The 12,592-nt window shown below is 36.5% G+C and overlaps 1 protein-coding gene across 11 annotated transcripts in view; it reads right to left on the reverse strand.

Annotated features, from left to right (window-relative positions):
* Positions 1–12,592, reverse strand: part of PTPN4 (protein tyrosine phosphatase, non-receptor type 4) — a 206,652-nt gene that overhangs the window by 84,993 nt on the left and 109,067 nt on the right. For all 11 annotated transcript variants that reach the window (XM_023762515.1, XM_014464397.2, XM_014464400.2 and 8 more), the window contains one exon: positions 9,590–9,762. In XM_023762515.1, the coding sequence (XP_023618283.1) occupies positions 9,590–9,762 (173 nt within the window). The remainder of the gene's footprint in view (positions 1–9,589; positions 9,763–12,592) is intronic.

Raw genomic sequence — 12,592 nt, forward strand, 5'->3', positions numbered from 1 at the left:
TGGGACTCCTTGGGGAGATGTCGGAGAGCCAGTTTTGGCCTGACAGCAGAATGACTGGTCACTATGACGCGCACTGACCACCAAGGGGCAGACGCTCAATGCAGGAGCTGCCCCCTGGTGGTCAGTGCACTCCCACAGGGGGAGCGCTGCTCAGCCAGAAGCTGAGCTCACGGTTGGCGAGCGCAGCAGTGGTGGTGGGAGCATCTCCCACCTACACAGCAGTACTAAGGATGTCCAATTGCTGGCTTACGCCCGCTCCCTATGGGGAGCGGGCCTAAGCTGTCAGCTGGACACCCCCCGAGGGCTCCCAGACTACAAGAGGGCACAGGCAGGACTGAGGGACCCTCACCGAGTGCACGAATTTTGTGCACTGGGCCTCTAATTTGTTAATAAAAACTTCGTTCTCAGAGAATTTGCTACTTGACACATCACATTTAACTGTGAATGTACATAAATGTCTAATATATCAAATATAAACATTTACATATGCAGATATCTAATACATATAAAAGCAGCCACATGGGTTTCCAAAGCTAAGCAAACAACTGTAAGATCATCTTTCATGGATAAGTATAGCTAAATGTAAATAGATTGGCATGTCTGTTGAAACTTTAATGGAAATGTTAGAAATGTTACTATGATTTTTAAATTTAGATAAGTTGAAGTTTATGAGATTATATTTCCTTTAAGAAGGATAAATTATACTTGCAACTGCAAATAAGGTATCAAATTAATATTCACTATTTTGTATGTCCACATTAGTACAATGATTTTAATCCCCTGGATATCTTGGAACAGAGATAATAAAGGTGTATGTATGAGGAAGTTGGTGGAAGAACAAATCGTGTGATATTCCAACTTCCATCTCTCAATCGAAATAACATTTCAATATTTTAAGTATTACATTAATTCTAATATTCCCAACCACTGCTTATTATGAGGGGAAAAAATCTTTTACTTAATGCATACTCTCTGCAATATGACTCTGTCCAGGTAAACTTGGTCATGCTGCCATTGCTACCTCATTTACCAAATTATTTAATCACTAGAGGCCCAGTGCACAAAATTTGTGCGGGGGAGGGAGGGAGAGGAAGGCCCCTCATCCCGGCCTGCACCCTCTCCAAAACGGGACCCCTCAGGGGATGTCGAACTGCTTCTCACAATCTGGGACCGCTGGCTCATAACCACTTGCCTGCTCGCCCCTAACCCCATCTTCCTGCTTGATCACCTCTAACTGCTCCCCTACCAGCCTGATCACCCCTAACTGCTACCCTTCTGGCCTGATCGCCCCTAACCACCTCTGCCTCACCCCACACCCGGGACCCAGGATTCCCTCCTCCAGCCGTTCGCAGGCACCAGGACCCGGGTCAGCTTCAGCCACAGGGGACCGTGGGTGGGTGGCTTTGCCTGGGCCACAGCCACAGGTGCCTGGGACTGCGGGGTGGGCGGATTGTCCCTCTCCCAGGCCGCAGCCCCAGCCGCTAGCGCCAGGGACTGCAGGACATGCGGCTTGTCCCTCTCCTGAGCCAAAATCTGGTTGGTTCCCATTCCTCTTTCGTCAGCTCATTTGTGCCTGGCTGGTCCCCATTCCTCTCTCCCCAGTGTTGAGTGTGTGAGTCGTTACAGTGTGATGACCATTTGCATATTAGCTCTTTATTATATAGGATTCTGATGATTAAAAAGTGCTTTCATAATGTTTCCAAAGTTCTTTAAATTACAAATATAAAACAATTTTACAACTATAGAATACTGTATATGGCTAATATATACATAAATTTAACTTAGTATTAACTGAGCTGTCAGAGGCCTCAATCCTGTCCTGTGTTCTGCTAAGTTTTGTAGGAGACTAGAGGCAACAAACTCTTATTTTCTACTTTCTTTTGCAAGTTGGCTTTCAGGTAGGTTCTGCTTTTATTCTGGTGGGAGATTAGAAAGCAGACCAAGTCAAAGCAGAACTCTGGCTGACTGCAGTAGCTGCTGAAACAATATGGGGATAGGACACAAGGATTAACAACATGTTGTCCATGGTACCATCCTGATCAAAGCAGGACCTCTCTGGCAGGTCCAGAATTGACCAAGATATTGTCTCTAACAGTGTAGGAGCCGATGCAGCTTGTGGACTCCGGCACAGAGGTAACACAAGCTTCTGATCCTAAGGCACTGCCCATTCTTCCTATTTGCTTCTCCAAAAACCATCCTTCTTTATGCTTTTCCAGCCTAACAGCCATGTAATCAATTCCCTCAATTAAATTGCTTTGATTTAAAAAAATCAAAAGAACTTTCTGTATACTTGACTTATAAATTAATTCTCCAGTGAAGTGGATCCAAATGGGACACTATTACTCAAAAGGCTAGATCAGGGGTCCTCAAACTACGGCCCGCAGGCCACATGCAAATACAAATATTGTATTTGTTCCCGTTTTGTTTTTTTACTTCAAAATAAGATATGTGCAGTGTGCATAGGAATTTGTTCATAGTTTTTTTTTAAACTATAGTCCGGCCCTCCAACGGTCTGAGGGACAGTGAACTGGCCCCCTGTTTAAAAAGTTTCAGGACCCCCGGGTTAGATATTAACAAGTTGAATTTCATAAAAATAAAATTGAAATATGAGGGGACAATTACAGGTTTAGAATTGATATTATCCATAATATTATGCTCTAGGGGTTCAAGATTATTACTACTTATTTTTCAATTACAGTTTATATTCAATATTAATTTCAGGTGTACACCATAGTAGTTAGACGATCATATACTTTACAAAGTGGTCCCACCTCCCTGATATTTCAAATACCCACCTGGCACTGGATATAGTTATAACATTATTTACTACATTCCCTATGCTGTACATTACATCCTCATGACTATTTTGTGACTAACAATTTGTACTTAATTCCTTCACCTTTTTCACCCAGCTCCATAACCTTTCTCCCATTTGGCAATCAGTCTGTTCTCTGTATCTATGAATCTGTTCCTATTTTGTGTGTTCGTTTATTTTACTCTTTAGATTCCATATATAAATGAAATCATATGGCATTTATCTTTCTCTGCCTGAATTATTTCACTTAGCATAATACCCTCTAGGTGCATCCATGCTGTCACAAAAAGTAAGATTTCATTCTTTCCTTAAGGCCAAGTAATATTGCATTGTATATATGTACCCCCATTCTTTTATCCACTCATCTACTGATGGGCACTTGAGTTGCTTCCATCGCTTATGTATTGCAAATAACACTGCAATGAATATAGGGATGCATATATTCTTTCGAATAAGTGTTTTGGGCTTCTTCAGATATATATCCAGAAGTAAAATTGCTGGCTCATAACGCAGTTACATTTTTAATTTTTTTATGAACCTCCATATTATTTTGCACAGTGGCTGCACCAATCTGCATTCCCACCAATAGTGCATGAGGTTTCCCCTTTTCTCCACATCCTCGCTAACAATTGTTGTTGTTGATGATAGACATTCTGATAGATGTGAGGTGATATCTCATTGTGGTTTTAATTTACATTTCTGTGATGATTAGTGATGTTAAGCATCTTTTCATATGACTACTGGCCATCTTTGGATAAGTGTCTATTCAGGTCTGCTGCTCATTTTTTAATTGGATTGGTCTTTTTGGCATTGAGTTGTATGAGTTCTTTAAAAATTTAGGATATGAACCTTTAGGAATTCAGGATTACTGAATAAAATGCAAAAACGTTACCATAATGTAAGAGCACTGAATTCTGACAGTAAAATATTTATCTTTAGAACAATAAAAAATAACAATTGGTAAAAGAATAAAGGTATAAGTAATTCAAACAATATAGAAAAGCATAATAAAAATAATTTAAAAAAAATCAAACAAGAGCCAGAGTCCTACCCCTAAAAAAATAATCTCCATTGCAAGCAGTTAAAATTTTTTCTTAAACATGTAAAAGACTACAAATATGGACATAATTCTATCATAGTGTGATTATGCTATAAGTGCCACTTTTAATGAAAACAATATCAAAGTAAGTTCCCTTTCAATAAAAGACTGCCATTCATTAAAAAAAGGTTAGGAAAACCTTAAGGAGTTGGTGTATTAATGTTTGATTTTTGTTAATATGGATTCTCATATTTCCATTAATCCCTTGCTTCCTCTTGTTTTCTTAAGTTATACTACTACTTTTACTTTGTTAAATTTATATAATGTTTAAATTCTATTATATTGTCATAACTAGAGGCCCGGTGCATGAAATTCATGCACTCAGGGGGGGTGTCCCCCAGTCTGGCCTGCACCCTCTCACAGTCTGGGAGCCCTTGGGGAGTGTCCGACAGACAGCTTAGGCCCGCTCCTCGCCGGAAGTGGGCCTAAGCTGTCAGTTGGACATCTTTAGCGCTGCCGTGGAGGCGGGATAGGCTCCCTCCACCCTGCTGCACTCTACAGACATGAGCCTGGCTTCTGGCTGAGCGGTGTTCACCCTGTGGGAGCATACTGACCACCAGGGGACAGCGCCTGCATTGAGCATCTGCCCCCTGGTGGTCAGTGCACGTCATAGCAACTGGTTATTCTGCTTTTCGGTCAATTTGCACATTAGCCTTTTATTATATAGGCTACTGTTCAAGAATTAGTTCTATATTTAAAGGGCTTAATCTTCATTCTTAGTTCTTTTTGCCAGATTCTCCTTGATCTATTTATTTATTTACTTTTATTGATTTTTAGAGAGAGAGAAAAGGAAAGAGGGAGGGAGGGAAGGAGGGAAGCAGAGAAGGGAGGAAAAGAGGGAAGGAGAGAGAAAAACATCAATTTATTGTTCCATTTATTTATGCATTCATTGGTTGATTTTGGTATATACCCTGACCGGGAATTGAACCCACAACCTTGGCATATTGGGACAACACTCTAACCAACTGAGCTACCCAGCCAGGGCCAGTTCATGAGCTATTTTTTGTTTGTTTGTTAATCCTCACCCGAGGATATATTTTTCCATTGATTTTTTTAGAGAGACTGGAAGGGAGGGAGGAGACAGAGAGAGAAACATCAATGTGATAAATACACATTGAATGGTTGCCTCCTGCATGTGCCACTATCAGGGACTGGATGGAGCCTATAATTGAGGTAAGTGCACTTCACTGGAAAGTGAACCTGGGAACCTTCAGTCCGAGGACTGACGCTCTATCCCAGCGGTTCTCAACCTGTGGGTCGCAACCCCTTTGGGGGTCGAAGGACCCTTTCACAGTGGTCGCCTAAATACATCCTGCATATCAGATATTCACATTACGATTCATAACAGTAGCAAAATTACAGTTATGAAGTAGCAAGAAAAATTTTATGGTTGGGGGTCACCACAACATTTGGAACGGTATTAAAGGGTCGTGGCATTAGGAAGGTTGAGAACCACTGAAGGTAGAGTCTATCCACTGAGTCAAACCAGCTAGGGCTCATGAGCTAGTTTAATTTATCTCCTGAATAGCTCAATTTTACTATTAAATATTTTCAAGGTATATTTTTATTGATTTCTGTAAGGAAGGGAGAGGGAGAGATAGAAACATCAATGATGAGAGAATCATTGATCGGCCGCCTCCTGCGAGACCCCTACTGGGGAACGAGCCCCAAAACCGGGACACTCAATCACTGAGCCATGCCGGCTGGGCACTAGTAAATATTTTTAAAAAATGGGTTCAGAAATGTTACATTCTGTGAGGATTTTTATTTTTGTTAATGTCTAAATTTCAATGGCAACCTGGCTAAGTATAATATATTTTTTGTATAATATATGTTTTATAATATATGAATATTATGTGTTGGTATATGTTTATAAACATATAATATATGTTTTTCCCCTTTTAGACATGGTAGTCAAGCTATATATAAGTCTGAAAAAAAGTTTCTGCATGCCCACCATTGGGGATCGAGCCTGCAACCTGGGCATGTGCCCTGACTGGGAATTAAACCAGTGACCTCTTGGTGCATAGGACAATGCTCAACCAACTGAGCCATGCTGGCCAGGGCTGGATAAAAGCTTTGTCGTTCAATATTTAAAAATATTTAATCCAAGCTGATAAATCTCCAGTGAGACTATTCAGGAAAAAAAGAGAAGAAACATATTATCAATATCAAGAATGACAGAAATGACATTCCTACAGATTCTAGAGATATAAAGATAAAAGGGAAATATTATAAACTTTATGTCAAAAAATTCAACAACTTAGATGAAATAGATAAGTTTCTTGAAAAACACCTACTAATGCTTGTTCAGGAAGAGAAATCTTGAATTACTTTATAGCTAATAAAGAATTTTCATGTGTTGTCCAAAAGCTTCCAGTAAATAAAACTTCTGGCCTACATGGATTAATTGGTAAATTCTATCAAACATTTCAAAAGAAAATAATACCATTACCACAGAAAGTCTTCTAGAAAGTTGAAAATGAGGAAATACTTCCCAACTCATTTATTTTCCCCCCAACTCATCTAATGAGGCCAAAAACCTAACACCAAAACTTGACAATGACATTATTAGAAACCTACAAAATAATATCCTTCATGAACATGAATGCAAAAATTCTAAATAAAAATTTAGCAAAGTGAATAAAAAAATATAAGAAAAGGGTAAAAGATGATGACAAAGTAGGGTTTATCACTGGAATGTAGGGAAAGTTTAACACTTGGAAAATCAATGTCATTCATCATATAAAGAAACTTAAAAAAAAAGGCTTTGCTTCTAAAAGAAAAAAAACCAAAATAAAATGAAAAAGAAAAGACAATTAAAAAGAGAAAATAAAAAAAAACAAAGTTGGAGAACTAATACTACTGAATTTAAAACTTATTAGATATAAGAGCAAAAATAAGTCTGTAAAAATCTGAATTATTGATTTTCAACAAAGATGTAAAAGCAAGTAAATGGAAAAAGGATAATCTTTTCAATAAATTGTGCTGGGACAATTAGATGTCCATATGCAAAAACAAAACAAAAAAGCAAACCCCTAACAAAATTAATCCATCCTTCCCACCATATACAAAAATCATTTCAAATGAATCATAGACCTAAATCTTAAGGGCTAAAACTATAAAACTCATAGAAGAAAACAGGAATAAATCTTAGTGACCTGGAGTTAGACAAAGATTTCTTAGCTATGAAACCAAAAGAAAAATCCATAAAAGAACAAACTGGCAATTTGAACTTCATCAAAATTATGTGCTCTTCAAAAGACACTAGTAAAATGAAAAGATAACAAATATTGGTGAGAATATACTGAGTGGAACTCTCATACATTGCTGGTGGGTACATACAATGGTACAAACTCCTTTAAAAAAATGATTGGCAGTTTCTGAAAAGTTAAATATATATCTAGCACATGATCTGGGCATTCCACTCTTAGGTATTTAATCAAGGGAAATTAAAGCAAACATTTCACATGAATGTTCACAGTAGCTTTATTAAGAGCTCAAATTTGGTAACAAACCAAATGGGGAAACAAACCACTTGATATCCATAATCAAGTGAACAGATAAAAAAATTATAGTATATCTATACAATGGAATACTACTCCACAATAAAATACTACTCCATCAATAAATGTAACAACACAGATAAATTTTAGAATAACTATGCTTAGTAAAAGAGGCCAGACTAAAATACAAACCTGCAATATACATGCTTAAACTGACATAAAACCTTAGAAAAACAAACCATTTACATATATTTATATATACAGTAAAATATATTGTTGGTTTCATGGGGATATAAAAGAGTGGGAGAAAGGAATTATAAATGGGTTTGGGGAAACATTTTGGGTAGATATGCTTGCTATCTTAAGTGGTGATGGATTAATGAGTATGTATCTCCAAACATCAATTTTAAAACTTTAAATATAGTAGCTTATTGTATGTCAATTTCACCTTAATAAAGCTGTTTCGAAATGCAAAACCTGCTAGTACTAGGCCCATATTCCCCCAAGGGCAGTAATAGGCTGAATGGCAGGTGTTGCTCTTCTCCCCACCAATATTTTCTTGTTTTAAACTAATTTCTTTAGCTTCTTCATTAAAAAAAAAAAAAATCAATATCCATGTAGAAATTTCATTTTTTTTCAGTGATGATTTTTCCCCAAACTGATTATTTAACTCTCTTTTGTATTTGTCGTCATCATGATAGATTTTGTTTGCTGTGGTATAGTTTGGGTAAATTCCTTGATTTTTTTTCTCATCTTATCTGAGACCTGTTTGAATTATAGTGAAAGGCTGGATACTACAATCTACTCATTTCTTTGCTGCTAAGTAAAATGGTGTGTGCATTATTTATATTTATACTAGAGGCCCGATAAATGAAATTCATGCAAGAGTAGGCCTTCCTTCCCCCGGCTGCCAGCAGCGGCTTCCCTCTGGTACCCGGGACCTGGGCTTCCCTCCTGCCACTGGCAGGCACCTGGGACCTGGCTTTCCTTGCAGCCCTGGCTTCGTCCAGAAGATCCTCTGGTCTAATTAGCATATTATGCTTTTATTATTATAGAAGATTGTATTTTCAAGGACAGAAGAAGAGTATAGGTAAGTATAGTCCTTGTACAATAACTCTGGGGGTTGCTTAGTTAGGAATTAAATTTATTGAGACCATTATGGTCAGTACTGTTCTCTCATTAGAGATTTCTTTTGTCTTTGCTGAGGTATAGTACCAATATTTAATGTTTAGTAAAGTTTTCCTTGACTTTCACCATTGATCTAACACTCACTCTCTCTATTTACCTTAGAATTTGCAAGTACCACTGCCTTAGTTTTTCCAATATTGCTTTTAGGAAGGTGAGCTAGGAGTTAATCATGACACCAAGCCACTTAAAAATCTGCTGTGCCTGAAAAAATAAGAAGTCTTTATTGATTTTTAAAGAGGGAAAGAGAGAGAGAAACATTGATCAGTTGCCTCCTGCACGCCCCCTATTGGGCATCGAGCCTGAAACCTGAGCATGTGCCTTGACCTCTTGGTGCATGGGACAATGTTAAAATTTCCCCAATTCTGTTTGAGTTGCTACTGAATTTTTGGGGGGAGGGGAAGGCATGCATTTTAAATAGAATACCCTGTACGAAGCCTTATGCTGTTATTTTTATCTGATTAGCTATCCCCCAAAGATTGTTGCCTTCAGGAAAAAAATAAAAGCTATCACAAATAAAAAATACAACAATATTAGGAAAAGAACATAGGCATACTTTTCAGTTATTAAATCTGATTTTGTATAACAGCTGTTTTGAACTCTTTACAATAAAGGGTTTGAGAACTCACACATAAAAAAAGCAAAGTATTAGTATGCTTATGCAGAAAACAGCTTACAAATAAAAGGTGTCTTGGAACAAAGAAGTTTTCTTGTAAATATTTATAAAAACAGTAGAAATTATAACATTTCTAGAATATAAATAATTAAATATCATTCATTAACTATAGGAACTAATGAAATGAAATAAAGTCAATGAAACAGGTTTCTCACAAGAACCTACAGAACTTTTTATTGATATAGTTATGGAGATTTTGATTCTGTAGGTATGTATGAGTAACAATTCTATGGTTCAATAAACTATACCTTTAATTTAAAGGGAGGAAAAATCTAGCAATGCAGCATTAATGCATAAGCAATACTTACCAGTACCGGAATTTTGAACCTAATGTAAAATAATGTGCAAAAAAATTCTTTTGAGGTGGAAGGGGTCTGTCCAAACGGAAGAAGGTGTGATGTTCTACACAAGCTTTCCACAAATTTTTGCATGCTCTGTAGTTCACCATATTAAATCCCAATAAGGTTTCTCTGGATTCATGCTGTAATAAATAACAAAAAGCAGAGAATACCAGGAATATATCAAGATCAACGCTCCATTTACTTTTTATAGGTAAATATTCTAGCCTTACAAGCACTAATCACTCGTTTATTTTGTTGTTGTTGTTATTATCCAGTAAAAAAAAGCAACAAAATAAATGAAAAGGTTTCTAAAATGTGGGCCTTATTACAACTCTTAGTTTTACTTTAGAACATAGTTAGAAATAAGTTTAAAAATTGATGTATCTTTTTCAAAACTTTCTAGCTCTAATTTGTTTCAAAATATAATCCTGGACCTGGCAGGTTTTCCCAATGGTTAGAGCGCTGGCCGGTGCTCTGAAGGGTTGTGGGTTTGATTCCTGGTCAAGGGCACGTACCTGGGTTGCAGGTTCCATCCCTGGCCCTAGTTGGGCATGTGCAGGAAGCAACCAATCTCACATCGATGTTTGTTTCTTTCTCTTTCTCTCTCTCTCTCTCTCTCTCTCTCTCTCTCTCTCTCTCTCTCTCTCTCCCACTCTCTGTCTCTGAACTCTCTGTCTCTGAAGAGCAATGGAAAAAAAAAATATCCTCAGGTGAGGATTAACAACAACAAAAATAATAATCCTGGCTGCCCTAGCTGGTTTGGCTCTGCAGATAGAGCACTGGCCTGTGGACTGAAGGGTCCCAGGTTCGATTCCAGCCAAGAGTACATGCCCAGGTTGCGGGCTCGATCCCTAGTAGGGGGCGTGCAGGAGGCAGCCGATCAATGATTCTCATCATTGATGTTTCTATTTCTCTCTCCCTCTCCCTTCCTCTCTGAAATCAATAAAAATAAATAAAATAAAATAAAAAATAATAATCCTGGCCAATAAATTAAACTTTAAGATATGTCATCACATCCTTTAATATCTCTAAGCTTATAAATCTGTTTAAGTGCTAAATAAGTAGATAAAAATATTCAGCACTTCTAAACACTATTATGAAACTCAAATTTCAATTAAAATAAGTAGCAACAGAATGGAGCATTTCTTTAATTTTTCTCTGTAAGTTTGATTTAAATAGCTTCATTGAAATTAGCTATATAAAGTGAGGCACATATGTCATAAGTGTACAGCTCTGATTTTCACACAATAAATGCAACCATTTAACCTCAAATCAGATCAAGAAATGATCATTACTAGCACCCCTGAAGTATCCTTGTTCTCGACTTTCTACCAGATTACCTAGTTTATGAACTTTATATGCATGAAATCATACATATATTATCTTTTGTTTTTAGGTCTGACTTTTATTTGATATATTTCTATATTCTATTCATCCATATAATTATGAAGCAGTGATTCACTCATTTTCATTCTACACAGCATTCTATTATATGAACATACCACTATTTATATATCCATTTATTGTTGATAGACATTTGATGTTTTCAATTTGGGTATGTATAAATATTGCTATTTACAGTATATTACTGCATGTTGTGAGATGCACACATGTGCATATTTCTGCTGTTGGATCAAAGATATGTATGTGTTCACCTTTAGCAAATAATACCCAACAGTTTTACAAAATGTTAAATATATATATATATACACACCTTCCTACCAGCAGTGTGGTTCCACATACTCACCACTGCTTTATCAAGTATTTTCATTACACTATTCTGGTGGATGTGAAGAAGTATCCCATTTTTGTTATCATTTGTACTTCCCTGATGATTAGTGAGGTTCAACATCTTTTCATGTTACTGGCCATGTGGATATCCTAATTTCTGCAGTGTCTGTTCAATCCACTAACATATTTTTAGATTAGATTGGATGTACAACCCAGGATGTGGTGTGTGTGTATTACATACACAGTCTGTGATACTTCACTCTCTTAATGATGTTTTTTGATGAATACAGTTATTAATTTTAACACAGTTCAGGTTATTGAATTTTTCTTTTAAGATAGTTTTGCTTCTCTGTCCAATTAAAGAACTCTTTGCCCATCAAAAGGTCATAAAGATATTTTTTCATAACTAAAATACAGTAAAATGCCCAGGTATAGATATTAAATTACTGTTAGAAGATAATATGCTTAAAATATCACTTCTAGATCATCAAAGAATTCTCAATTATGCTTAAGGGTTGCTTTGCATGCATTACATAGTTACATGTTGTACCACATACCACAAACAATAAAAAATGACAGAGAATGTCTCAGAATATGACTGCAGTAACTGTTCTGTGCTCCCTCTTTTGACACTTAACTTCAAAAAGTCTATATATGATTCTGACATTCTACCAATTGTATTTGGAATGTAACAAACTTTCCCACACATATTGTAAACAATAGATATGCTAAATGTGGTATTGAGAGATAAATAGGTTCTATAAAGTTTGGGTATTTAAAAACAAAGAGATATTTCAGAGAGAAAACATTAGAAGGCACCATTCTGCAGAGTATGTCTGTCTACAGTCTTTAATCAATTGTTAGTTGACTTTTTGTTACTGATATTATCTGAGGCAATGGTTGTAAGGATTAAATGATATGCAAATGATTGGTATATTACCAGGTACACAGTAAGACCTCAATAAATGTTAGATACTATAAGTACTGTTATGATGAGTAATAACAGTACTATAATGGGAAGCAAATTAGAAAAGTTGACTTCTTTACTGTCTTCTACCCATATAAGGTAAAATATGTTTGTTCTCCAGTTTCCAGATAAGATATATTTTATTCCTCTAAGCATTTATTGAAACATGTAAAAAATGTTCATAAGTAGCTTTAACAATAATAGCTACAATCTGGAAATGACAAAACTGTTTACTAACGTAAGAATAACTATTTATGGTATATTCATTCAGT

This window comes from Myotis lucifugus, unplaced genomic scaffold, assembly GCF_000147115.1.
Source record: "Myotis lucifugus unplaced genomic scaffold, Myoluc2.0 scaffold_247, whole genome shotgun sequence".
Lineage (NCBI taxonomy): Eukaryota > Metazoa > Chordata > Mammalia > Chiroptera > Vespertilionidae > Myotis > Myotis lucifugus.